Raw genomic sequence first — 26,541 nt, 5'->3', positions numbered from 1 at the left:
ACCTTGCCATCCCTCTCCCTTCTTCTCTGTAGTGGGGGAACCACACTTCTATGTTGGTACTCATGATGTGACTCACACACACACCACACGGAAACATCAATTTGCCTTTATGAGAATCTATAGAGATTCCTGCTTCCTTCCACTTCATCCAACCGTAAACAAAAGGATAATAATGTTGTGCCTATGGGCCTAAGTAGTGAACTACATAGGGAATAGGGTGCCATTTGGAACGAAGTCAGATTCCTCTCATCAAAAAAAAAGTATAGCCAATGGTGGGACTCGTTGAAATGCTTATATCCGCTAACTCTCTTTCCTGCCMCCCCACGGGAAACACTGAGTCACCCTGGAGTGGACGGAATTCCACATGATGYTAATCCCAGTATGACCAGTATATCCATTATAGAATCAAAGAATCTCCGTGCCCTTCTTTTTCCATATTTCAAAATAGTCTCAACTGCTAAACKAATAACCAAATACTCCCAGCATCTCCCATTTGGGGAGAAATCATTTCCATCCTTTATTGAGTTATTTTGAGGATMAAAACCTCACATGGTATGAGAGTTTCAATATGTTTTTTTTTRRTTCGATGTTTAGTCTGAAATTCTTCAGACATATGGGAATAATGAGTAGCAGAGTTGTGTATAGAAATCGGGTGCCAAATGCCAAAAGAGGACAATTTTTTTGGAATAATTTAATTGGACTCATATCTGCTCTATCAACAGARGCGGTGGGCTTGGAGTTGATTAGTTGGCCCAGAAAAGTCATAATGTACTACTGTAGCTTTCCCTAGTACTGCAGGCAAGGATCAGAAATGATCCTTCCAGGTGAAATATACACTACATGGTAAAAAGTATGTAGACACCCCTTCAAATGAGTGGATTCAGCTATGTAAGCCACACCTGTTGCTGACAGGTGTATAGAATCGAGCACACATTCACGCAATCTCCATAGCCAAACATTAGCAGTATAATGGCCTTACTGACGAGCTCAGTGACTTTCAATGTGGCAATGTAATAGGATGCCACTATTCCAACAAGTCAGTTCATCACATTTCTGCCCTGCCTGAGCTGCCCAGGTCAACTGTAAGTGCTGCTATTGTGAAGTGGAAATGTCTAGGAGCAACAACAGCTCAGCTGCGAAGTGGTAGGCCACACAAGCTCACAYAATGAGTGCTGAAGCGCGTAGCGCGCAAACAATGTTTGTCCTTGGTTGCAACACACACTACTGAGTTCCAAATAGCCTCAGGAAGCAGTGTCAGCACAAGAACTGTTTGTCGGGAGCTTCAGGAAATAGGTTTCCATGGACCAGCAGCCGCACACAAGTCTAAGATCACCATGCGCAATGCCAAGTGTCGGCTGGAGTGGTGTAAAGCTCTCGCCATTGGACTCTGGAGCAGTGGAAATACCTTGTCTGGAGTGATGAATCACGCTTCATCATAATCTTGATGGTTGTAAAGTCGTCTCAAATAAAACTGTGAAGGACCTCGGCGTTACTCTTGACCCTGACCTCTCTTTTGACGAACATATCAAGACTGTTTCAAGGACAGCTTTTTTCCATCTACGTAACATTGCAAAAATCAGAAATTTTCTGTCCAAAAATGATGCAGAAAAATAATCCATGCATTTGTTACTTCTAGGTTAGACTACTGCAATGCTCTACTTTCCGGCTACCCGGATAAAGCACTAAATAAACTTCAGTTAGTGCTAAATACGGCTGCTAGAATCCTGACTAGAACCAAGAAATTTGATCATATTACTCCAGTGCTAGCTTCCCTACACTGGCTTCCTGTTAAGGCAAGGGCTGATTTCAAGGTTTTACTGTTAACCTATAAAGCGTTACATGGGCTTGCTCCTACCTATCTTTCCGAGTTGGTCCTGCCGTACATACCTACACGTACGCTACGGTCACAAGACGCAGGCCTCCTAATTGTCCCTAGAATTTCTAAGCACACAGCTGGAGGCAGAGCTTTCTCCTATAGATCTCCATTTTTATAGAATGGTCTGCCTACCAATGTGAGAGACGCAGACTCGGTCTCAACCTTTAAGTCTTTACTGAAGACTTATCTCTTCAGTAGGTCATATGATTGAGTGTAGCCTGGCCCAGGAGTGTGAAGGTGAACGGAAAGGCTCTGGAGCAACGAACCGCCCTTGCTGTCTCTGCCTGGCCGGTTCCCCTCTCTCCACTGGGATTCTCTGCCTCTAACCCTATTACAGGGGCCGAGTCACTGGCGTACTGGTGCTCTTTCATGCCGTCCCTAGGAGGGGTGCGTCACTTGAGTGGGTTGAGTTACTGACGTGATCTTCCTGTCTGGGTTGGCGCCCCCCCTTGGTTTGTGCTGTGGTGGAGATCTTTGTGGGCTATACTCGGCCTTGTCTCAGGATTGTAAGTTGGTGGTTGAAGATATCCCTCTAGTGGTGCGGGGCGCTGTGCTTTGGCAAAGTGGGTGGGTTATATCCTTCCTGTTTGGCCCTGCCCGGGGGTATCATCGGATGGGGCCACAGTGTCTCCTGACCCTCCTGTCTCAGCCTCCAGTATTTATGCTGCAGTAGTTTGTGTCGGGGGGCTAGGGTCAGTTGGTTATATCTGGAGTCTTCTCCTGTCTTATCCAGTGTCCTGTGTGAATTTAAGTATGCTCCTCTCATTCTCTCCTTCTCTCTTTCTTCTCTCTCTCTCGAGGACCTGAGCCATAGGCCCATACGTCAGGACTACCGGGCATGATGACTCCTTGCTGTCCCCAGTCCACCTGGCCTTGCTGCTGTTCCAGTTTCAACTGTTCTGCCTGCGGTTATGGAACCCCTACCTGTCCCAGACCTGATGTTTTCAACTCTTAATGTTCGGCTTGAAAAGCCAACTGACATTTATTCTGATTATTATTTGACCATGCTTGTCATTTTGAACATTTTGAACATCTTGGCTCTCTCTAATTCTCTCCTTCTCTCTTTCTTTCTCTCTCTCGGAGGACCTGAGCCCTAGGACCATACATCAAGGCTACCGGGCATGATGACTCCTTGCTGTCCCCAGTCCACCTGGCCTTGCTGCTGTTCCAGTTTCAACTGTTCTGCCTGCGGCTATGGAACCCTGACCTGTTCACGGGACGTGCTACCTTGTCCCGGACCTGCTGTTTTCGACTCTCTCACTCTACCGCACCTGCTGTCTCTAACTCTGAATGATCGGCTATGAAAAGCCAACTGACATTTACTCCTGAGGTGCTGACCTGATGCACACTCTACAACCACTGTGATTATTATTATTTGACCCTGCTGGTCATCTATGAACGTTTGAACATCTTGGTACTGTTATAATCTCCACCCGGCACAGCCAGTAGAGGACTGGCCACCCCCAGAGCCTGGTTCCTCTCTAGGTTTCTTTCTAGGTTCCTTTCTTTCTAGGGAGTTTTTCACAGCCGTACTTCTACATCTGCATTGCTTGCTGTTTGGGGTTTTAGACTGTGTTTCTGTATAACTCTTTGTGACATCAGCTGATGTAAAAAGGGCTTTATCAATAAATACATTTGATTGAAATTTGATTGATTGGAACGCTGACTGCGAGCCAGGCCTAATCGCCCAACATCAGTGCCTGACCTCAGTGCCTGACCTCAGTAATGCTCTTGTGGCTGAATGGAAGCAAGTCCTCGCAGCAATGTTCCAACATCTAGCGGAAAGCCTTCCCATAAGAGTGGAGGCTATTATAGCAGCAAAAGGGGACCAACTCAATATTGATGCCCATGATATTGGAATGAGATGTTCGACGAGCAGGTGTCCACATATTTTTGGCCATGTAGTGTAACAAACAGGTTGCACTACATTGGATGTTTTACCAAGATCGCATCACCCTGGCCAAGGCCTATCATTTGAATAATAAACATATTGGTTTGTTTTATGTTATGAGTGAAGCATGACATACCTGGAAGTGAAGGATGATGGTCCATATCAGGCCCAGGGTCAGCTTGGGGTTTCCATCAGCGATGTCATCATTTCTGATGTTGACCAGTTTGACCTGTCACAAAAATGGGACACAAGTATGTACAACCATCTAACAGAAAATTGTCCCTCTAGATTTATTTATATCTAAATGGTGAGCTAATGAATTATAAGGCAGAGGTGTGGACTCGAGTCACATGACTTGGACTCGAGTCAGACTGGAGTCACAAATATGATGACTTGCAACTCGACTTTGACTTTAACACCAATGACTCGTGACTTGACTTGGACTTGAGCCTTATGACTCGACCTGACTTGATACCCTCCCCAAGCCCAAATATTAAATATGATGCTATTAAAAAAAGTGTGCAGCGCATCAACTCTTCATTTAACGGATTACAGTTTGAATCGGACAGCAGCCAATCTAATTGTGCCAGCTGAGAAAAAGTTGTGCGGCAGTGCAGAGGAACGTCGGCGGGTGAATTCAGATGGAGCCCTTGGAAAGACGATACCCCAAAATGATTATTTTCGGATATAAAGACGACGCTGTATCAACAAAAAACGGATTGCAACTTGCAAATCATGCGGGAAGAAAATTACAGATGGATGCGCAACAATTTACAACTTTGTTCGACATTTGAAGCTGCACAAAGAGCGGTAAGTCGTGGCTAATATAGCCGACAGCTATATATTTTATTACTTTACTTTTTCTATATCATTCATAACTTTGCTAGTGTAACGTTAAATCAATGAGCCTCCACACAGTCAGTCAGTGCGGGAACGTGATCATTGCAGCCGAGATTGAGCTACAACTGGCTAGGTAGTTGGTAGCCTAAATCCTGCCTGATGAAACTGCTGCTCCTAAAACCATTGACATTCGTTAGCCTACTGTAACCACAACCACACAGAGAGAGAGAGACAGATAGACAGAGAGAGAGTGTGAAGGTTGGGCGATTGTGAACAAGCCTACATGCGATCCTCGATAGTCGATCACTATTGGGGGGGGGGGTCTTTCTCATGGCTACCCATGTATTTCCATGGAAATATAACGTTTGTTTGGAAAGTAATAAATATACAGATATTTTTAAAAGCATTCATGATTTGTGGAAATGTAATATACTAACTATTACTCTTGTTAAAAATATGAAATGGTATTACATTTGGTGAAGAGCACATTATGACTTGTTTAGGACTCGAAACTCAAAGTTTAGGACTTGAGACTTGACTCGAGACTTGACGGTCTTGACTCGGACTTGCATGTCCATGGTATTGGGACTGTTCGATTACATTAGAAGAATCAGTTCAAGTGAGAAGTTTTTTTTTTTCACTTAAAAAACATAGATATATTGATCCATTTAATCATCACACTGTACCTGTCTGTGTTTGAGGAAGTCCAGTGCGATCTGTACATTCTGCAGTTTGTGGAAGCGCATGCGCCCCTTCTCCCTGGGCTGTGAGATGTGAGAAGAGATTGAACTTTAGAGGGAGATGAAAACACACATAGAGTACCAATAGGACAGGGAAGCGCAGGCCCCATGACTGGAGACAAGGTATTTCTGACTGAGAAAACATTTTATATGGATTACAAGCAGCACTCTTGGTCCTATATATATACTTTTTTTTTGCAGAGAAATGATACCTAAATGACATTATCACACTTTGATCTACAACACAATCCATTCCTACCAAGCAGATACCTGGAGCCAAGCAGCAGTGATTCGAGTCTTTATGCTTCTCAATCTCTAGATAATGGTCAAGTGTTCAGGAGACATATCTGGTCCACCATTACATGCATAGGTGCAGCAAGTCACAAGCTCTCAGCCAATCACAAGCTCATCTACCATTACAGGTCGATCTCTTATTGGCTTGCAGTGATGTCACTCTGGCCTCGGTTTACAGTAAATTGGGTCAGATGACCGGATGCCTGCATCTCTTTCTGAGACCTCAGACTAATATGCTTAGACGTGGACGGAACTAGCAGACTGAATATTAAATTATCTCGTGCTGAAACTGAAGGAAATATCCCAGCTTCATTCATCATGTTTCTAATAAGTAACTAAAGATGGCTAAATGCCTTCTAAGGCTCCTACTCCACTCACATAGGTTATCAAAGCACAATGACTCGGCACTACCAGTAATTTACCACACAATATCCCCAAATCCATGGGAAAACACAAAAAAGATAATCTTACATCTGCATTCCCTACTCAATGACCCAAATGGCACCCTATTCCCTATATAGTGTACTACTTATGAACATGGCCCATAGGGTTCTGGTTAAAAATAGTGCATTATATGTAGGGAATAGGGTGCAATTTGGGACACATCCCAAGTCTCTGAAAGCTCTTCAGCAGATGGAAGAGGACGACGACGCTGCGGACACAGAGACAAGGAGGTGACATCAACATGCACAACCCGGCAGCCACCTGGGGGAGTGACAGACGCCACGCCCGAGGAGGCGCTATACAGTCCAGGCCCACTCACCAACCGCGAGTTCCTGACAACGTCGCGCTCCCTCGGCTATCACAGCAAGACCATAGCAAGAGAAGAGGCAGAAGCAAAGGGGGCAAAGGGCAGGGAAAGGAATTAGAAAGGAATTAGAAAAGGAAAAACAGGGGTCAAACAAGTGCAAAAAGGTTAGAGAAGCAAATTATGAAATTTGTGTTAAATTATGGCTATGAGAAATTACTTATAAAATGCATTATTACCAAAAACAACTTCAAATCAGTGCCATGGATAGGTTAAGTCAAATCGTGAGGCACTCTTAAGCATGTACTGTATTGTTTGTGGACTACTGTATCCCCGCAAGTTTCAACACATGCAAGAACGTGGTGAAAACAAAACCTACCAGCCCAGGTTGTGTATTACATGTGACATCAAGTTTGGGAAAGATTACAAAAGATCTAATGCATCATCCTGACTAATTAAAATAGTATAGTATAATGGACTGAAAAGCAACTAATGTGAGTAGGATGGGGGGGGGAAAGGACAGAAGGAAATGAGAGGTTAGGAAGGAAGGTTGCAGCAGAAACAGAGGTCCTTCTCCTTCCAGTCAGAGGGCAAAGGTTACAGGGACTCACCAGTGTCTCTCCAGAGAGCACCTCCAGCAGGGAGATGAGGCTGTGTCCATCTCTGAGGTCCTCGTACAGGTCAGTGATATGCCGCTGGGCCTGGGGGGGGGGGGGGGGGTCGAGAGAGACAGTTAGAGACTGTTTACAGAGAGACACAGTGGATTCATTATGGTTCAATGTACTTGAAGGGTTTCTCTGTTATCTATAAGCTGATCAGCTGTGAGGATGAGGAATGAACACTGCTTACGTACTGTAAATACTCGTGATCTAACAAGACCGGTGCTTAGAAAAGCTCTGTTCGTGAAGAAACAACACTGCTCTTGACAACATAATCAGGGATTAGGAATCAAACGGAGAGCCCTGCAATTTCCCATAATAACTAATAACCAAGACTTGTGCTATTTCTAACAGTCATTCAGGCTAAAAACACTCCAGCAATCACTACTTTGGCAGATTGGAGTCCCCATTGTTTTTGAAACTAAAGAAACCTCCAGTAATGCAACAGTATCTCTGTCGGTATCAGTCAGTATCTCTTGATTGTATTCATACTATACTACTCACACACAGCCAGTTTGTCTGAGAATCTGAAGATGCATTGCTTAGATCAGTGGTTGCCAACTTTTTTGGTTACTGTACCACTAAGTGATATTTGCTCTGCCTGGAGTACCCTTAAAGTACCCCCTCATGTGCATTTGACATGTTCTATGTTCTCGTGAGGCTTCTCAAGTACCCCCTGTGGATAGGCCAAGTACCCCTAGGGGTGCTAGTACCCCTGGTTGGGAACCACAGGCTTAGATGAGTGACCTGAATAGTTTACTTTAAACATTTTGATTTACAGATTGATTGATTTGGGGCGGCAGGTAGCCTAGTGGTTAGAGCGTTGGACTAGTAACCGAAAGGCTCCAAGATCGAATCCCTGAGCTGACAAGGTAAAAATCTGTCTTTCTCCCCCTGAACAAGGCAGTTAAACCCACTGTTCCTAGGCCGTCATTGTAAATAAGAATTTGTTCTTAACTGACTTGCCTAGTTAAATAAAGGTACAAATAAAACTACTTGTTTATCTTCTTATCCTAATTTGATATAAATAGCTATGATATAATAGCTATGCAACTTATAAAAAAGGGTCACACGACCTCCTGCTGTAGCAATTACAGTGACTTTGTCCAAAGTCAAACGTTTCAACGTTTTCGAGAGTTAATTTGATAATAGGGTATCTGTCATATGCCTCCGAATAAAAAATAGCACTTAGGCCTAAGCAATTGCCAGATTGGTTTGATGGGACATGCTCTGATCAGCGACTTTACTCTGCAGAGAGGCTGAAGCAGCGATTACATTAGGAAGTTAAGAGAGGAGGGAAAGAGACACAGACAGGGACAGAGGTTAGAGATGTAGGTGCCCGGCTAGAACGCCTAAGGAGAGGAGCAGCGAAAGAAACCCATGCAGAAAACAATGCATGTCCACTCAGCACTCTGAACAGGCTCACAGACAGTCTGCACCTACCTCTGCTCTCCAGTGCTGATGGAAGGATGGAAAGACAGGATGAGAAACGGAGGAGAGGAAAGAAGAATGAGCAAAAAAGGTGGACGTTCATTTGACTGACAGTTGGAGAGATGTTCAAAAAGACAAGACTGTTGGGGTAAAACACAGTATTGCCGCATGCTTTTGTTTTCGTATCATGCCAATCATATGTCAAATAGTTTGTCAGAGCAAGATGTATGCACTGAACTTAAATCTGTATTTCACCATAGTGAAAAAGACCATAAGAAGAGTGCGATGTCCCATTTGACTTTGCATGAACAACAGCCCTCAGGAATGAGAGGTGTCTGACTGGCAATGATCCACAACTAGACCTGTGTATCTCCGTCCCAGTTAATCCCATGGTCCTTTTCTGAACAAGGCCCAAACAAAAGCCCTGAACCACACAGGTCCACTGCATCAACACGAGAGGGATTTCCTTTACAATGGAGTACTAACTCAGGACAACCGTCCCCGTGCCAGAGCATATCTACGCCCCCTATCGCATGAATCGCACAGACATTTCACACAGCGTTTGACACACTTGAGTTCACCTATGAAAAACAAAAAGAAGAAGGAAATAGAGACTCCTTACTTTGACTTCTCTGGTTCAGCAATGAGATACAGTACAGCAGACTGCTGGGGCGGATTAGTTAGTTGGTTGATTCCACATCGTTTCAAATATGTGAAATCCCACATTTCCTGTTCACTGACACTTACGCAGTCCCTATATACAGTATATTCCACCCTCTTCTGAGGAGGGTGGGATAGCAGCAGCAACTGTCCATCCATACTGTACAAGGCCCATAGAGTCCCTTGCAAGGGGCCTCAGCATTTACTGAGAGTAACATAAACATCTCTCCAAGACAAACTAATTGAAAACTCTGTCATGTGTCCAACTAGCCAGAAACCCTCAGGGGTCCATCWCCTCCACCCTGGTGCTCTCTCGCTCAGTCTGCACCACTGCAGGGCTACGTCCCAAATGCCACCCTATTCTCTATATTGTGCACTACTTTTGAACTGTGCCCTATGGGTCCTGGTCAAAAGTAGCGCGCCATATAGGGAACAGGGTGGCATTTGGGACACACAATACAGCCCCAGAAGCCAGACAGTCTGTGGGCCAGATGTGTGTGGAACATGACCCATGCCCAAAACTCCAGCCCGCCTCGCTCTCCCTCACAGAGCTAAAGCGAGACCAGATGCTTGTGACTCATTCCCACACACAGCACAGAAATAGCATGCGCGTACGTACTGCCACTGTGCTGAGAACAGAATCAAAACTGGTACGAGAAATACGTTTTCAAGTAGGGTGTTTATTTTTCACTTATTTGGGAGACGATGTGAGTCACAGTGGAAATGTAATGGTGCATATCCATGTTTTCCAGTGAAAGTACAGTGGTTTTCCAAGTCGTTTCTATGTAAACCAAGCTTCTGTTTGAGGAATGTCTGATGCTTCATAATATTAATGCAGCACCACAGGCCAGTGTTTTCCTCTTCATACCATAGACACTTGGACTACAACAACAAGCAATCAAAAATATGTTTTTGTGACGGCCACTATAGAAATATGACAGTGGCCTTTATGGGAACCATTGTGCAGGCTCTCTAGGCCCTCTCAGGCCATCCGAGGTCCTTTCACTTATCTACAGTTATCGTTAAGTAGACCCCTAATAGTCTGCACTTACACTGCTCAAGCAGTGGTAATTGTAGTGACGGATGGATGCAGTAATTTGGCCATTGGCATCGTTATAAAGTATCATTATGGTACCGTCGACATCAAAAGTAGATTCAGAGATGGACGGTTGGACAGAACATCAAATATTTGACCTAATTTGCTTCTAATCAACGTAATGGTCAACATTTGTTTTTTCCTATCTTGCAGTTTTCAAAGTCGCTATCATGTGAACAGCTGTGGGCTTTGAGTGAACCAAGATGAGTCAAGAAACATGCTGTAATTGCAGCAATGAAAAAAAAAAAACTATTTCCTGCTCATATGATCAATTGATGCATTTTCAAAAGCTTTTGGTCAACGGTTTGCCAAGAGGCAGAGAGCACGCATTAGCGAGAAGCTTTGCACCGCGTGCCCTCCAGCCAGTCAGAGTAGCGACTCATAACAGAAACATTCATCTGCGGCCACTGACAGAAAACAAGGCCCTCTGGCTACGTCCCAAATGGCACCCTATTACCTATATAGTGCACTACTTTTGACCAGGGCATTCGGAAAGTATTCAGACACCCTGACTTTTTCCACTTTTTGTTACGTTACAGTCTTATTCTAAAATGGATTAAATTATGTATTTTCTCATCAATCTACACACATCACCCCATAATGATGACGTTAACACAGCTTTTTAGAATTGTTTGCAAATGTATTAAAAATAACAAACAGAAGTACCTTATTTACATAAGTATTCAGACCCTTTGCTATGAGACTCGAAATTGAGCTCAGCTGCATCCTGTTTCCATTGATCACCCTTGTGATGTTTCTACAACTTGGAGTCCACCTGTGGTAAATTCAATTGATTGGACATGATTTGTAAAGGCACACACCTGTCTATATAAGATCCCACAGTTGACAGTGCATGTCAGAGCAAAAACCAAGCCATGAGGTCGAAGCAATTGTCTGTAGAGCTCCGAGAAAGGATTGTGTCAAGGCACAGATCTGAGGAAGGGTACCAAAAAATGCCTACAGCATTGAAGGTCCCCAAGAACACAGTGGCCTCCATCATTCTTAAATGGAAGAAGTTTAAAACACCAAGACTCATCTTTGACCTGGGGGAGAAGGTCCTTGGTCAGGGAGGTGACCAAAAAACCGGTCGTCACTCTGACGGAGCTCCAGAGATCCTCAGTGGAGATGGGAGAACCTACCAGAAGGACAACCATCTCTGCAGCACTCCACCAAATCAGGCCTTTATGGTAGAGTGGCCAGACGGAAGCCACTCCAAGTGGGCTGTCATGTGCCTTTTACTGAGAAGTTTGCCAAAAGGCGACCAAAGGACTCAGACCATGAGAAACAAAATTCTCTGGTCTGATGAAACCAAGATTGAACTCTTTGGCCTGAATGCCAAGCATCACGTCTGGAGGAAACCTGGTACCATCCCTATGGTGAAGCATGGTGGTGGCAGCATCATGCTGTGGGGATGTTTTTCAGCGGCAGGGACTGGGAGACTTGTCAGGATCAAGGGAAAGATGAACAGAGCAAAGTACAGAGAGGTCCTTGATGAAAACCTGTTCCAGAGCGCTCAGGAATTCAGACTGGGGCAAAGGTTCACCTTCCAACAGGACAATGACCGTAAGCACACAGACAAGACAGTGCAGGAGTAGCTTCGGGACAAGTCTCTGAATGTCCTTGAGTGGCCCAGCCAGCGCCCGGACTTGAACCCAATTGAAAACGTCTGGAGAGACCTGAAAATAGCTGTGCAGCGATGCTCCCCATCCAACCTGACAGAACTTGAGAGGATCTGCAGAGAAGAATGGGAGACTCCCCAAATACAGGTGTGCCAAGCTTGTAGCGTCATACCCAAAAGCACTCAAGGCTGTAAGCGCTGCCAAAGGTGTTTCAACAAAGGGTCTGAATACTTATGTACAGTACCAGTCAAAAGTTTGGACACACACATTTTTCTTTATTTAAAAAAAAAAAAAAAAAATCTACATTGTAGAACAATAGTGAAGACATCAAAACTATGAAATAACACATATGGAAACCTGTAGTAACCAAAAAAGTGTTAAACCTAAAAAATATTTTATATTTGAGATTCTTTAAACTAGCCACCCTTTGCCTTGATGACAGCTTTGCACACTCTGGGCATTCTCTCAACCAGTTTCACGAGGTAGTCCCCTGGGTTGCATTTCAATTAACAGGTGTGCCTTGTTAAAAGTTAATTTGTGGAATTTCTTTCCTTCGTAATGCATTTGAGCCAATCAGTTGGATTGTGACACGGTAGGGGTGGTATACAGAAGATAGCCCTATTTGGTAAAAGACCAAGTCCATATTATGGCAAGAACAGCTCACATAAGCAAAGAGAAATGACAGTCCATCATTACTTTAAGACATGAAGGTCAGTCAATCGGACAATGTCAAGAACTTTGAAAGTTTCTTCAAGTGCAGTCGCAAAAACCATCAAGCGSTATGATGAAACTGTCTCTCATGAGGAACGCCACAGGAAAGGAAGACCCAGAGTTACCTCTGCTGCAGAGGATAAGTTCATTAGAGTTGCCAGCCTCAGAAATTGCAGCCCAAATAAATGCTTCAGAGTTCAAGTAACAGACACATCAACGTTAACTATTCAGAGGAGACTGCGTGAATCAGGCCTTCATGGTCGAATTGCTGCAAAGAAATCACTACTAAAGGACATCAATAACAAGAAGAGACTTGCTTGGGCCACGAAACACGAGCAGGTGGAAATCTGTCCTTTGGTCTGATGAGTCCAACTTTTATATTTTTGTACCAACTGCCGTGTCTTTGTGAGACACAGAGTAGGTGAACGGATGATCTCCGCATGTGTGGTTCCCTCTGTGAAGCATGGAGGAGCAGCTGTGATGGTGTGGGGGTGCTTTGCTGGTGACACTGTCTGTGATTTATTTAGAATTCAAGGCACACTTAACCAGCATGGCTACCACAGCATTCTGCAGCGATACGCCATCCCATCTGGTTTGCGCTTAGTGGGACTATCATTTGTTTTTCAACAGGACAATGACAAAAAACACAATGATAGTGATGGGGTGCTGCATCAGATGACCTGGCTTCTACAATCATCTGACCTAAACCCAATTAAGATGGTTTGGGATGATTTGGACCGCAGAGTGAAGGAAAAGGAACCAACAAGTGCCGAGGATATGTGGGAACTCCTTCAAGACTGTTCGAAAAGCATTCCAGATGACTACCTCATGAAGCTGGTTGAGAGAATATCAAGAGTGTGGAAAGCTGTCATCAAGGCAAATGGTGGCTACTTTGAACAATCTAAAATCTAAAATATATTTAGATTTGTTTTACACTTTTTTGCTTACTACAGTCGTGGCCAAAAGTTGAGAATGACACAACTATTAATTTCGCCAAAATTTGCTGCTTCAGTGTCTTTAGATATTTTTGTCAGATGTTACTATGGAATAATGAAGTATAATTACAAGCATTTCATATGTGTCAAAGGCTTTTATTGACAATTACATGAAGTTGATGCAAAGAGTCAATATTTGCAGTGTTGACCCTTCTTTTTCAAGACCTCTGCAATCCGCCCTGGCATGCTGTCAATTAACTTCTGGGCCACATCCTGATTGATGGCAGCCCATTCTTGCATAATCAATGCTTGGAGTTTGTCAGAATTTGTGGGTTTTTGTTTGTCCACCCGCCTCTTGAGGATTGACCACAAGTTCTCAATGGGATTAAGGTCTGGGGAGTTTCATGGCCATGGACCCAAAATATCGATGTTTTGTTCCCCGAGCCACTTAGTTATACCTTTTGCCTTATGGCAAGGTCCTCCATCATGCTGGAAAAGGCATTGTTCGGCACCAAACTGTTCCCGGATGGTTGGGAGAAGTTGCTCTCGGAAGATGTGTTGTTACCATTCTTTATTCATGGCTGTGTTCTTAGGCAAAATTGTGAGTGAGCCCACTCCCTTGGCTGAAATGCAACCCCACACATGAATGGTCTCAGGATGCTTTACTGTTGGCATGACACAGGACTGATGGTAGCGCTCACCTTGTCTTCTCCGGACAAGCTTTTTTCCGGATGCCCCAAACAATCGGAAAGGGGATTTATCAGAGAAAATTACTTTATCCCAGTTCTCAGCAGTCCAATCCCTGAACCTTTTTCAGAATATCAGTCTGTCCCTGATGTTTTTCCTGGAGAGAAGTGGCTTCTTTGCTGCCCTTCTTGACACCAGGCCATCCTCCAAAAGTCTTCGCCTCACTGTGCGTGCAGATGCACTCACACCTGTCTGCAGATGCACTCACACCTGTCTGCTGCCATTCCTGAGCAAGCTCTGTACTGGTGGTGCCCCGATCCCGCAGGTGAATCAACTTTAGGAGACGGTCCTGGCACTTGCTGGACTTTCTTGGGCGCCCTGAAGCCTTCTTCACAACATTTGAACTGCTCTTGAAGTTCTTGATGATCCGATAAATGGTTGATTTAGGTGTAATCTTACTGGCAGCAATATCTTTGCCTGTGAAGCCCTTTTTGTGCAAAGCAATGATGACGGCACGTGTTTCCTTGCAGGTAACCATGGTTGACAGAGGAAGAACAATGATTCCAAGCACCACCCTCCTTTTGAAGCTTCCAGTCTGTTATTCGAACTCAATCAGCATGACAAAGTGATCTCCAGCCTTGTCCTCGTCAACACTCACACCTGTGTTAACGAGAGAATCACTGACATGATGTCAGCTTGCAATTCATCTGATCACTCTTCATAGCATTCTGGAGTATATGCAAATTGCCATCATACAAACTGAGGCAGCAGACTTTGTGAAAATTAATATTTGTGTCATTCTCCAAACTTTTGGCAACGACTGTACATGACTCCATATGTGTTATTTCATAGTTTTGATGCCTTCACTATTATTCTACAATGTAGAAAATAGTAAAAATAAAGAAACTCTTGAACGAGTAGGTGTGTCCAAACTTTTGACTGGTACTGTAAATGTGATATTTCAGTTTATTTATTTTATAATTTAGCAAAGAAAAATAAAAATCACAAACCTGTTTTTGCTTTGTTATTATGGGGTATTGTGTGTAGGTTGATGAGGGGGAAAAAAACAATTTAATAAATTTTAGAATAGGGCTGTAACATAACAAAATGTGGGAAAAGTAAAGGGGTCTGAATACTTTCTGAATGCACTGTATAGGGAATAGGGTGCCAGTTAGGATGCACACACTATCTTTACCATGTAATGAGTAAACCTTCTCTAATATTTTAGCAGTATATCCTATTCCAGTTGAGAATGTAGTTTATCTATCCAGATCAGAGCCACAGAGCACAATCACTTAGTTACAAGTGATTTCCTCAATGAGACTCTAAACTGGTATGTTGTCCTGTGTATCACATATGTATGTGCACTGCACATGCACATCTATAACTCCCTTGTAGCTGCTTTCCTACTGCTGAATGAATTCTGGACCCCTATAAAATACATGGATGAGATGAGTTTCAATGAGCTGAATCTAGTTTGTTTTTTGGGAACACCCCATTACAGTTTATTGTCAAGTTTAGAGAAGATGTGCGATGAGCTCAAGTCAGGTGTTATATGTCCTCATCTTACCTTCATCAAGTGCTTGTTGACCCATTTTGTGAAGGTCTTTTTCTGTACCCGGTCTCGTTCATCTATGGGACAGAGAAAAAGTGATGGTCAACATCAACAGCATACAGACACTCGACTTCAACTAAGAGACCAAGAGTTACATAGATATAAAATTCTGTCGTCTTTGAGGTAATGTCCATGGGGATCACAAAAAGTGGGGATAGTTCATACAGTTAAGTGGGGTGATATGCTCACATCCATAACACATTTGTCCCAAGTGCTGGATCAGAGAGGACAATAAAAAATTGAAACATAAGATGGGTGAGGGGGGAGTACTTTACAGCGTTACCATTTGTTGCTCAACTGTGAAGAGCATCCTCCATGAGTAATACCGTTCGCAGGTCGGTTTTTGATTCCACCGTGTGATTACGAACTCTAGGGGACTGTCAACGCATGTCTGATTAGGGGCAAGAGTGAAAACTGTCCTGCTATCACAATCCACATCTACCAGCAGCAGACATGAGTACTATCATCTTTTCCACACAGCCTAACAAGGCACCTGATCCAAGCCTGGCAAATCCAATGCCAAAGCAACCCAACTCTCACTTCCCTATTCAGTCTCATTCTGTACAGTAGTTTAACGCAGCATGAAGACCATACAGTATAATACGGTATCTATGGTTGAAATATAGAGACGGCTTGAGAAAGTAAACATCGAGTACAACTCAACTGTATCGAAACACAGCCTAGCATGGGAATATAAGCTATTATTCCTTCATAAGCCATCTGTGACTTGAGAAACAGAGTTTGATTTCATCCTCAGGATAAGCTCTTAGATCAAAGCAGAACTTGTGTGACAATGAGAAAGAACAGAACAATGTCAGGGACTGGTGAGTCATCGGGCAGGGCAACAGAGGAGAGGATGTGCCCCACCAATGCCAAATCCCTTTACTGGTACTGCCTGTGAATCACACACGCATGGTGTCTTAGAAAAACCGCACCAACACAGAAGTGGCATCGTGAGGCACCACACAACCTTTCCTGTCGTGCCAATGCAGCATCCCCATGGTAGGCAGCCAAGTCAAATCCCCCTCAGATATGTTTTAACCAGTAAGGCTACATCCAAATGGCATTCTATTCCCTATATAGTGCACTACTTTTGACCAGGACCCATAGGAATCTGGTCAACGGTAGTGCACTATACAGGGAATAGGGTGTCATTTGCGACACAGACTAAGTGTCCCACTACTGTGACACTGACTATGATCAACAGAAGCAAAGGTCAAGTTGTAACTGAAAAAAAACACAACGTTGCAAGCCCAAAGACGTTCCAGTTCAAAAAATAATAATGGGAACTTAAATCCATTTATCCTGATTGTGTGTTCTTGGTTGTAAAGCTCATATACAGTCTGGAACACTTTACTCCGAGCCATGGCTATAGCCTTTCATAGTCTGAGATACTGAAACAAGGGTTAGATTCATTGGGAAGGTATCCGATCTCCTACAAAACCTTCATAGTCTACTCCTACTGCCATAGTAATATATAGTGCTTTCAAAAACAGCCAGGCTATTTTTATTGGTCTATTCTCTCAGCAAACATGTATTTAGCAGTGGTGGGAAAAGTATACAATTGTCATACTTGAGTAAAAGTAAAGATACCTTAATAGAAAATGACTCAAGTAAAAGTCACCCAGTAAAATACTACTTGAATAAAAGTCTACAAGTATTTGGTTTTAAATATACTAAAGTATCAAAAGTAAATGTAATTGCTCAAATCTACTTAAGTATCAAAAGTAAAAGTATAAATAATTTCTAATAGCTTATATTAAGCACACCAGATTTATATAAATGTTTTATTTACAGATAGCCAGGGGCACATTCCATCACATAATTTACAAATGAAGTGTGTGTGTTCAATTCATCTGCCAGATCAGAGGCAGTAGGGATGACCAGATATGTTCTCTTGATAAGTGCGTGAATTGGACCATTTTCCTGTCCCGCTAAGCATTGAAAATGTAACGTGTACTTTTGGGTGTCAGTGAAAATGTATGGAGTAAAAAGTACATKGTTTTCTTTGGGAATGTAGTGAAGTAAAAGTAAAAGTAGTCAAAAATATAAATAGTAAAGTGAAGTACAGATACCACAAAAAAATATATATATTTACTTAAGTACTTTACACCACTGGTATTTAGTTATGGTCCACAACCMTATGTTTTAATTGGCTGTCCTAAAGTAATCTGCTAAAGTAAACTTGAGGGACACTTTAATAAACAAATAAGGCTGAACAAAGCCAGTGACACATAAAGGGGTGTGGCCCTTTGAMAGCCATAACATGGCAGTGCTGTGACAGTAATGGATAATGTCTCTGTTTGTATATTTTACTTACATGAAACAAACTAATTTGGACTAGTTGTATATAATTACATAGACATATACTGTCATATCTGCCGACAGCTGGGTAACCGCAGGTAATCCTATGCAATACAAGCTAACAAGTGAAAGCTAAATATTTCAACACAGATACATGAGTCACATAATTTGAGGAAATCATAACTCGGGGGAAAAAACATCAGTTCCTCAATCAAATAAAAGCTCAATAAAGTGAAGCATTTCTAACAGATGAAACCAAGCAAAGATCTGTCTTTCTTTTTTGATAAAAACYAAAACTCCAACTAGACCAGTAAAAACTATTAGACACCATGATAATTCTACCTTTCCTTCCATCGGTGGCCTTGAGCATCCCCTGGTAGTGGTATCCCTCAGTGAAGACCCTGTCACTTCCCTCACTGTCACTGGAGTAGGTTCTGTACACCGGCTGCATTGACATCCCACTGTCAGGTAGGTGCAGTTAACTCAGAGAAATAACAGTAACAAATACAGTTTGTAAGATTACTCTGTCTAGTCTCTGACACTTCTGCTTCTCCTTACTGCTCAAAACGCTGCTTTGTGAAGAGCGCAGAGAGAGCATGTAGTCAAGTGGTTGTGTTCTAGCTCAAAACTGTCCCTACACACGCCTTCTCTCCCCTTTATCCCTCTCTCTTTCCCTTCTCTGTTCTCACTCTCTTGAGCCTTTTTTTCCTCTTGCCTTTGCAAAAAAAAAAAATGCCTGCAGGCTACAATGTCAGGGCCCGTCATTCACTGCTCTGTGTTGTGTGTACTGAAAGGGAACATCCCATATCCTTCCAGCCCAGCCCACCCTGGCCAAACCTCTGGCTAGCCCAGCACCTCCCTGAGGGAACAGATACGGAGGCTTAGACAGATTTACTAAAAATACAGAACCACAGGTTTCACCCTGGAAGAAATGTTTTCGTTAAAAGCGCCATAGAAATAATTGTGAAGGTTTCGTATCCATACACATTTTTCATGAAAATACTGATGCGCTCRGCCTGCAAGACAGTGTATTCTGCTTTATTCCAACGACTTGACAAACTTTCCCAGGACAGACAAAAGGGCATTTGATTTTCTAAGTTTGCAAACAGGAGTAGAAAAACAGCAAACAGTCAACAGAAGAAAAACAATCCTAGATGAGTGGACATTCCCCTACTCTTACTCATGAAGGAAAGGTTAAGGAACGAATGCTATTCATTGACTACTGCTCAGCGTTCAACACCATAATAACCTCAAAGCTCATCACTAAGCTAACGATCCTGGGACTAAACATCTCACCARCTAACTAGAATGGTCCAAACGCACCAAGACAGTCGTGAAGAGGGCACGACAAAGCCTATTCCCCCTCAGGAAACTAAAAAGATTTGGCATGGGTCCTGAGATCCTCAAAAGGTTTTACAGCTGCAACATCGAGAGCATCCTGACTGGTTGCATCACTACCTGGTATGGCAATTGCTCGGCCTCTGACCGCAAGGCACTACAGAGGGTAGTGCGTACGGCCCAGTACATCCCTGGGGCTAAGCTGCCTGCCATCTAAGGACCCCTACACCAGGCGGTGTCAGAGGAAGGCCCAAAAAATGGTCAAAGACCCCAGCCACCCCAGTCATAGACTGTTCTCTCTACTACCACATGGCAAGCGGTACCGGAGTGCCAAGTCTAGGACAAAAAGGCTTCTCAACAGTTTTTACACCCAAGCCATAAGACTCCTGAACAGGTAATCAAATGGCTACCCGGACTATTTGCATTGTGTGCCCCCCCCAGCCCCTCTTTTATGCTACTGCTACTCTCTGTTCATCATATATGCATAGTCACTTTAACCATATCTACATGTACATACTACCTCAATCAGCCTGACTAACTGGTGTCTGTATGTAGCCTTGCTACTTTTATAGCCTCGCTACTGTATATAGCCTCGCTACTGTTATTTTTCACTGTCTTTTTACTGTTGTTTTTATTTCTTTACTTACCTATTGTTCACCTAATACCTTTTTTGCACTATTGGTTAGAGCTTGTAAGTAAGCATTTCACTGTAAGGTCTACCTACACCTGTTGTATTCGGCGCACGTGACAAATAAACTTTGATTTGGCCATACAACCATATAGTAACAGTCCACTAGAATCTGCTATAGCCACTTAGGGCTCCATGTGTTCTGGCCAGTGGTAAGCGTGTGGTGAGAGAGAGGAAGAGTGTACATGCAACTAAAACTACCACAGCCCACACTGAATGAAAGGCCTGTATTATAGCAGACCAGACCAGACCAGACCAGGGTATAGTACAAGGCAATGGAAATCAGTCATCAGGAAATACATCAAATGGCACAATCACAAGGGAACCCTCAATTATGAACGGTCTGTTTCCATCAGTACATAATTAYAGGGAAACCTCCATCAAGACATGTTTTCATCAAGGAGTCAGTACACAGTGGAGGGTTGACTCGGAGCAGACTCCAAGTCTGTGTTCCAAAAACCACCCTATTCCTTATATAAGGAAGCCAGTGTCTGAATTTAATGGAGGACATCAAAACAATACTGATTTGGTGCTGTGAGTGTGCCTCACTAGATAAAAAAACATCCCATATGTCCATAACTAACAAAAAAAAGATACATCTGGTGAAAGTTGAAACTGGACATGCACTTCACTCAGAAGACTGTTATGATGATTTGGAGGGGTCAAGGCCATAGCACAAGTCCAGAAAGCCCCCTTCTCCCTTCACAGGTCTCCACAGGTGTGTTGCATAGCACCCAAATACCTCTTACACCTTCAACCCTCTAGACCATACATATTTCTCTTTCAAAGGGGACATTCATGATCATGAAGAAGAGCAGAGAGAATACTTTGGATGCCTGCTTAAGACACGGGCTTGTTTGGGCTTGAGTAGTGGGAAGTGCTGACACTGCTCTTCTGCCAAGCCCTGTATCTCCGCAGGGCAMGTAAACTTAGAAAGCATAAAAAGCACATATATAGTTGAAGTCGGAAATGTACATACACTTAAGTTGGAGTCATTAAAACTCGTTTTTCAACCACTCCTCAAGTTTCTTGTTAACAAACTATAGTTTTGGCAAGTCGGTTAGGACATCTACTTTGTGCACGACACAAGTAATTTTTCCAACAATTGTTTACAGACAGATTATTTCACTGTATCACAATTCCAGTGGGTCAGAAGTTTACATACACTAAGTTGACTGCACCTATAAACAGCTTGGAAAATTCCAGAAAAATGATGTCATGGCTTTAGAATCTTCTGATAGGCTAATTGACATAATTTGAGTCAATTGGAGGTGTACCTGTGGATGTATTTCAAGGCCTACCTTCAAACTCAGTGCCTCTTTGCTTGACATCATGAGAAAATCAAAAGAAATCAGCAAAAACTTCAGAAAAATAAATTGTAGACCTCCACAAGTCTGGTTCATCCTTGGGAGAAATTTCCAAACGCCTGAAGGTACCACGTTCATCTGTACAAACAATAGTACGCAAGAATAAGCACCATGGGACCAAGCATCCGTTATACCGTTCAGGAAGGAGATGTGTTCTGTCTCCTGGAGATGAACGTACTTTGGTGCGGAAAGTGCAAATCAATTCCAGAACAACAGCAAAGGACCTTGTGAAGATGCTGGAGGAAACAGGTACAAATGTATCTATATCCACAGTAAAACGAGTCCTACATCGACATAACCTGAAAGGCCGCTCAGCGTGGAAGAAGCCACTGCGCCAAAACTGCCATAAAAAAGCCAGACTACYGTTTGCAACTGCACATGGGGACAAAGATCGTACTTTTGGAGAAATGTCCTCTGGTCTGATGAAACAAAAATAGAACTGTTTGGTCATAATGACCATCGTTATATTTGGAGGAAAAAGGGGGAGGCTTGCAAGCCAAAGAACACCATCCCAACTGTGAAGCATGGGGGTGGCAGCATCATGTTGTGGGGGTGCTTTGCTTCAGGACGGATTGGTGCAGTTCACAAAATAGATGGCATCATGAGGCAGGAAAATGATATGGATATATTGAAGCAACATCTCAAGACATCAGTCAGGAASTTAAAGCTTGGTCGCAAATGGGTCTTCCAAATGGACAAAGTCAAGGAATTAGAGTGGCCATCACAAAGCCCTGACCTCAATTCTATAGAAAATATGTGGGTAGAARTGAAAAASCGTGTGRGAGSWAGGAGGCCTACAAACCTGWCTCAGTCARACCAGCTCTGTCAGGAGGAATGGGCCAAAATTCACCCAACTTATTGTGGGAAGCTTGTGGAAGGCTACCCAAAACGTTTGACCCAAGTTAAACAATTTAAAGGCAATGCTACCAAATACTAATTGAGTGTATATAAACTTCTGACCCACTGGGAATGTGATGAAAGAAATAAAAGCTGAAATAAATCGTTCTCTCTACTATTATTCTGACATTTCACATTCTTAAAATAAAGTGGTGATCCTAACTAACCTATGACAGGGAATTTTTACTCTGATAAAATGTCAGGAATTGTGAAAAACTGAGTTTAAAGGTATTTGGCTAAGGTATATGTAAACTTCCGACTTCAACTGTAGACACCGTAGCCGAATACATTTTAAACTCAGTTTTTCACAATTCCTGACATTTAATCCTAGTAAAAATTCCCCGTTTTAGCTCAGTTAGGATCACCTGTACTTATATATATATATGAGAATTCAAAAAGGAAATGTAACCATTGAATATGAACAGACACCCCCCCCCCCTGCATGCAGATACAATGCCAAGACATGAGAGATGTGATAACAGTTTTATTATGACTGCTTTGGCGGGAGGAGACGCCTGACACTCTATAGTACATTCTTGCTCAGGGTGTAGGTGTGCACACCCTCCCTACAGACGGGGAACCTCCTTCCCGTGATAACACACCAATGGCGCCATCTCCACTCCACCCACCCACCAAATCTCTCTGCATGTGATGGCCATCAATAATGAAGATAGGAATTTTCAGAAAACACAAGAGATAATATGACTCACACACAGCTGGTTCTGATTTATGATGTAGATGTAGGAATGCTATGAATCTTGGGGAGCTCGTTAAAGCAAGGCCAAGGTATTGAAGCCCGTGGGCATCGGAGGGCAGAAAATACTAGCTAGTAAAATTCACTACTGTCATTGTTATTGCTGCAGCGCAGTCTCTTGGTTCCGCAGCAATTGAGTTGGAATTGAATCTTAGAGCATATATGTGCCCCTGGTTTTTCATGAGAAAATAATACTCCAGTACCCAAACTATATTCTCATCTCATATATTGTACATGTGTTATTGTATTCAAAACTACCACACAATCCTATGACTCAAAAAAGCCACATGTGACATTGATCGGCCCACACACCATTTTTTTTTTTTTTTTTTTAAACATGGTTGTATGCTGTATACAAAAATCTGATGTGTCGCACATTTTATTTATTAACGTTTCATTTTAAACGTGTAAAAACTGCACACTTCCTAAATGCATCCTTCTCCAAAAATACTGCAAAGAACAGATCACAAATACCGGTATATTAGTTTGGAAAAGGTCTATTTAAAACTGTCATTTTTAATGAGTGTAATTGATTAACTGTTTTATGAGGTCGTTCTATTGGAAAATGTTGTTGCCTGTTTTCCCCGAGTAGGATAGAAAACAGCACTTGAAACAGACTATTCCTTTTAGGGATACTATGGTTGGTGCATGTGCCTTTGTGTTTCTTAATGTGTTTAAAAAAAAAATATATATATATATATATATATATATATATAAATAATGTGGTGGTTATTGTTGCATGTCCTGTCATTGATGATGAATGCTGTGTTAAAACAATTTCCCAAATTGGGATTAATAAAGTAATACTCTACACTCTACTATAATTTCTCTACTCTCTAATATTTCAAGAATGACTACGAGGCCAAATTGTATCCCAGGCATAAGTAAGTGGAATTAGCTGTCTCCCTCTTCTGTTGAAAACAAGGCACTACAGAAACATGCCCTGTTGATCAGAAATGTTTATTGACACCCTGAAGAATTTCAACAACAAAAAAATTATCAAGTTAATCAGGGTTAATTAAACTTGAACTAAGTTCCCCCTCTTAACTTAATTGCAATACCTTTTCCTCTGCATGTCTAGTCTACCACCTAATCAGCATTTTGACTACTAACATCCTAGGTCAACATTTAGTAGAGTTCTGGCAAATGTTATTCGACAGTCATGCAAGACTGTGGAAAAATGAAATGTGAGAGCTGTTTCCAGGACAACAGACCAAAACACACAGGAGCCYGGAGCCAATTAACTAGATTTTATAGATGTGTAGTTTTATCCAAAAACCTCTGGAGCACCAGAAAGCCTAAGTCTGATAGAGCCTGAGTTAGTGGGGAAAGGGGGGCTAGGTTACATAAGGGAAGGTTACTTACGGCAAAAACAAAAGTATGCCGATTGATCGGGGTGGATGGGTGGGCATATAGCGCGAATGTCTAACAATCCAAAGGCTGCGTGTTCGAAACTCATTCCGGACATATTTAGCAACTACTTTGCATGTCAGCTAACCCTTTAACCTAACTTCTAACCTTAACCCCTAGCTTAGCTAATGTTAGCCACCGTCTCATATATTTAGCAAATATTGTACGAATTGCAATTCATAACATATCATACGAAATGGATGATGGACATCCACAAACTAATACATACCACACGAAATGTAACATACCAWAGTAATTGGAGTGTCTCAGATTGACATTTACTATGTTACCTCTACCCCAGAGTCCAGGTTGTACTGTTATGCATTGGTCTACTTGCACGGAAATAATATAATCAACAAACTATTTCAGACACACTGGTGAAAGTCACATACAATAAACAACACACACTGTAGGTCTTGATAATTAAGAGGTTGACTGGTTCTTCACCAAAATAATAAAGCACTTTTTGTCATATAGTAACACCGCAATTATAACAATACAGTCTATATAACTTTTATTTTAATATTACTGCAGAGATCACTTACAAGTTACTTATACAGTTATTCTGAGATGTCTGATTTTACAATTTTGCTACCCTGAGCCAACAGTCCTTTACAGTCGTGTTTACTAATGATGGCATGGAATAGGTTAACGTTATCTGCCCAAACCAACGCTTCTCTGCCAGATCTCCTCCTCTCCAGTCCAGCAGTGCTGTATTGACGGCGTGTTGGACACTGCTTACCTGCGCAACACATTCTGCTGTACAAATGGGACCCCACTTCTCCACAGCTCATTTCATTGATGTAATTTGCACGTCCATAAATAATTTCCTGTTCAAAACCGCAATACCGAGAAGACATAGCAGCGGCGGTAGGAGTATCTTTAGCGTTCGCCATACCAAAACGGAGCCACCCGGGGGCACAAGTTGTGTCGCGCGCGCACTCTGCTTTGTCGAAAGAAGTTCCCCTGGAACTACACGGCGTTCGAAACAAAAGACGTCTTTATTTTCTATCTCTTCAACATACAACGAAAAAAACAAGGGGCTGTCGTATTAAGTTACAATGAGTCAAATATTCACTTTCTCAAGCCCAGCCCACATTATTTTATTTATGAAATGACCCAGTGAGCGCAGTCTCTCGGAGCTTCATTCTACACGCGCCCGCCTCTGTGGGACAAAGCGTTCTTAATCGGTGCTATTGAAATGCGATACTAAAGGCCATCCCCAATATAACAATCTGCCTGGACTGTTTCACTTTAAACGGTTTCAGCCCGACACGCGATGTCTCTTTTACTAGCTGCTAGAGGGTGTTTCTTTTCAACTTTTACATAATGATCCCTGAAGGAATGGTGTCAATAGCACTAGTCACCAATGCCCATATGATGTTGCCAAAGGTGAGACGCATGTTAAACGTATCACATTTTCATTGGTCATTTCATATATTAGACTGCCTTTTGGCACCATTTCTCTTCCCAACCTTTTCGGTTACTGTACCACCAAGTACCACCAACTGCATTTTGCTCAGCAGGAGTACCCCTGTGCATTTTACCAGTAAGCCTATGGTCTCACAAGTCTTCAAGTACCGTCTGTGGATAGGCCAAGTAGCCCCAGGTACTAGTACCCCTGGTTGGGAACCACTGTGCTAAATTAGTCAAATGTATTACATCTATTTATTTTTTTTACATACAGTACCAGTCAAAAGTTTGGACACACCTACTCATTCCAGGGTTTTTCTTTATTTTTTACTTTTCCAGGTTGTAGAATAATAGTGAAGACGTCACAACTTTGAAATAACACCTCTTTAAGGAATACCTAGGATAGGATAAAGTAATCCTTCTCACCCACCCACCCCCTTAAAAGATTTAGATGCACTATTGTAAAGTGGCCGTTCCACTGGATGTCATAAGGTGAATGCACCAATTTGTAAGTCGCTCTGGATAAGAGCGTCTGCTAAATGACTTAAATGTAAATGTAAATGTAATA

The 26,541-nt window shown here is 42.5% G+C and overlaps 1 protein-coding gene across 15 annotated transcripts in view; it reads right to left on the bottom strand.

Annotated features, from left to right (window-relative positions):
* pleca (plectin a) overlaps positions 1-26,541 on the bottom strand; it is a 155,213-nt gene that overhangs the window by 40,665 nt on the left and 88,007 nt on the right. For 2 of the 15 annotated variants that reach the window (XM_023975796.3, XM_023975798.3), the window contains exons 1-7: positions 25,303-26,239; positions 15,758-15,819; positions 8,492-8,506; positions 7,001-7,090; positions 6,405-6,440; positions 5,294-5,371; positions 3,904-3,996 (exon numbers count right to left, since the gene is read on the bottom strand). In XM_023975796.3, the coding sequence (XP_023831564.1) occupies positions 3,904-3,996; positions 5,294-5,371; positions 6,405-6,440; positions 7,001-7,090; positions 8,492-8,506; positions 15,758-15,819; positions 25,303-25,456 (528 nt within the window). In that variant the 5' untranslated portion in view covers positions 25,457-26,239. Of the gene's footprint in view, positions 1-3,903; positions 3,997-5,293; positions 5,372-6,404; positions 6,441-7,000; positions 7,091-8,491; positions 8,507-15,757; positions 15,820-18,448; positions 18,728-25,302; positions 26,240-26,541 lie in introns of those variants that run through there. The other 13 variants (XM_023975804.3, XM_023975801.3, XM_023975799.3 and 10 more) reach the window with 9 other exon arrangements.

The sequence above is a fragment of the Salvelinus sp. IW2-2015 genome, linkage group LG31, assembly GCF_002910315.2.
Source record: "Salvelinus sp. IW2-2015 linkage group LG31, ASM291031v2, whole genome shotgun sequence".
NCBI lineage: Eukaryota > Metazoa > Chordata > Actinopteri > Salmoniformes > Salmonidae > Salvelinus > Salvelinus sp. IW2-2015.
The sequence above is the reverse complement of the archived record's forward strand: the minus strand, read 5'-3'. Positions and strand labels throughout refer to the sequence as shown.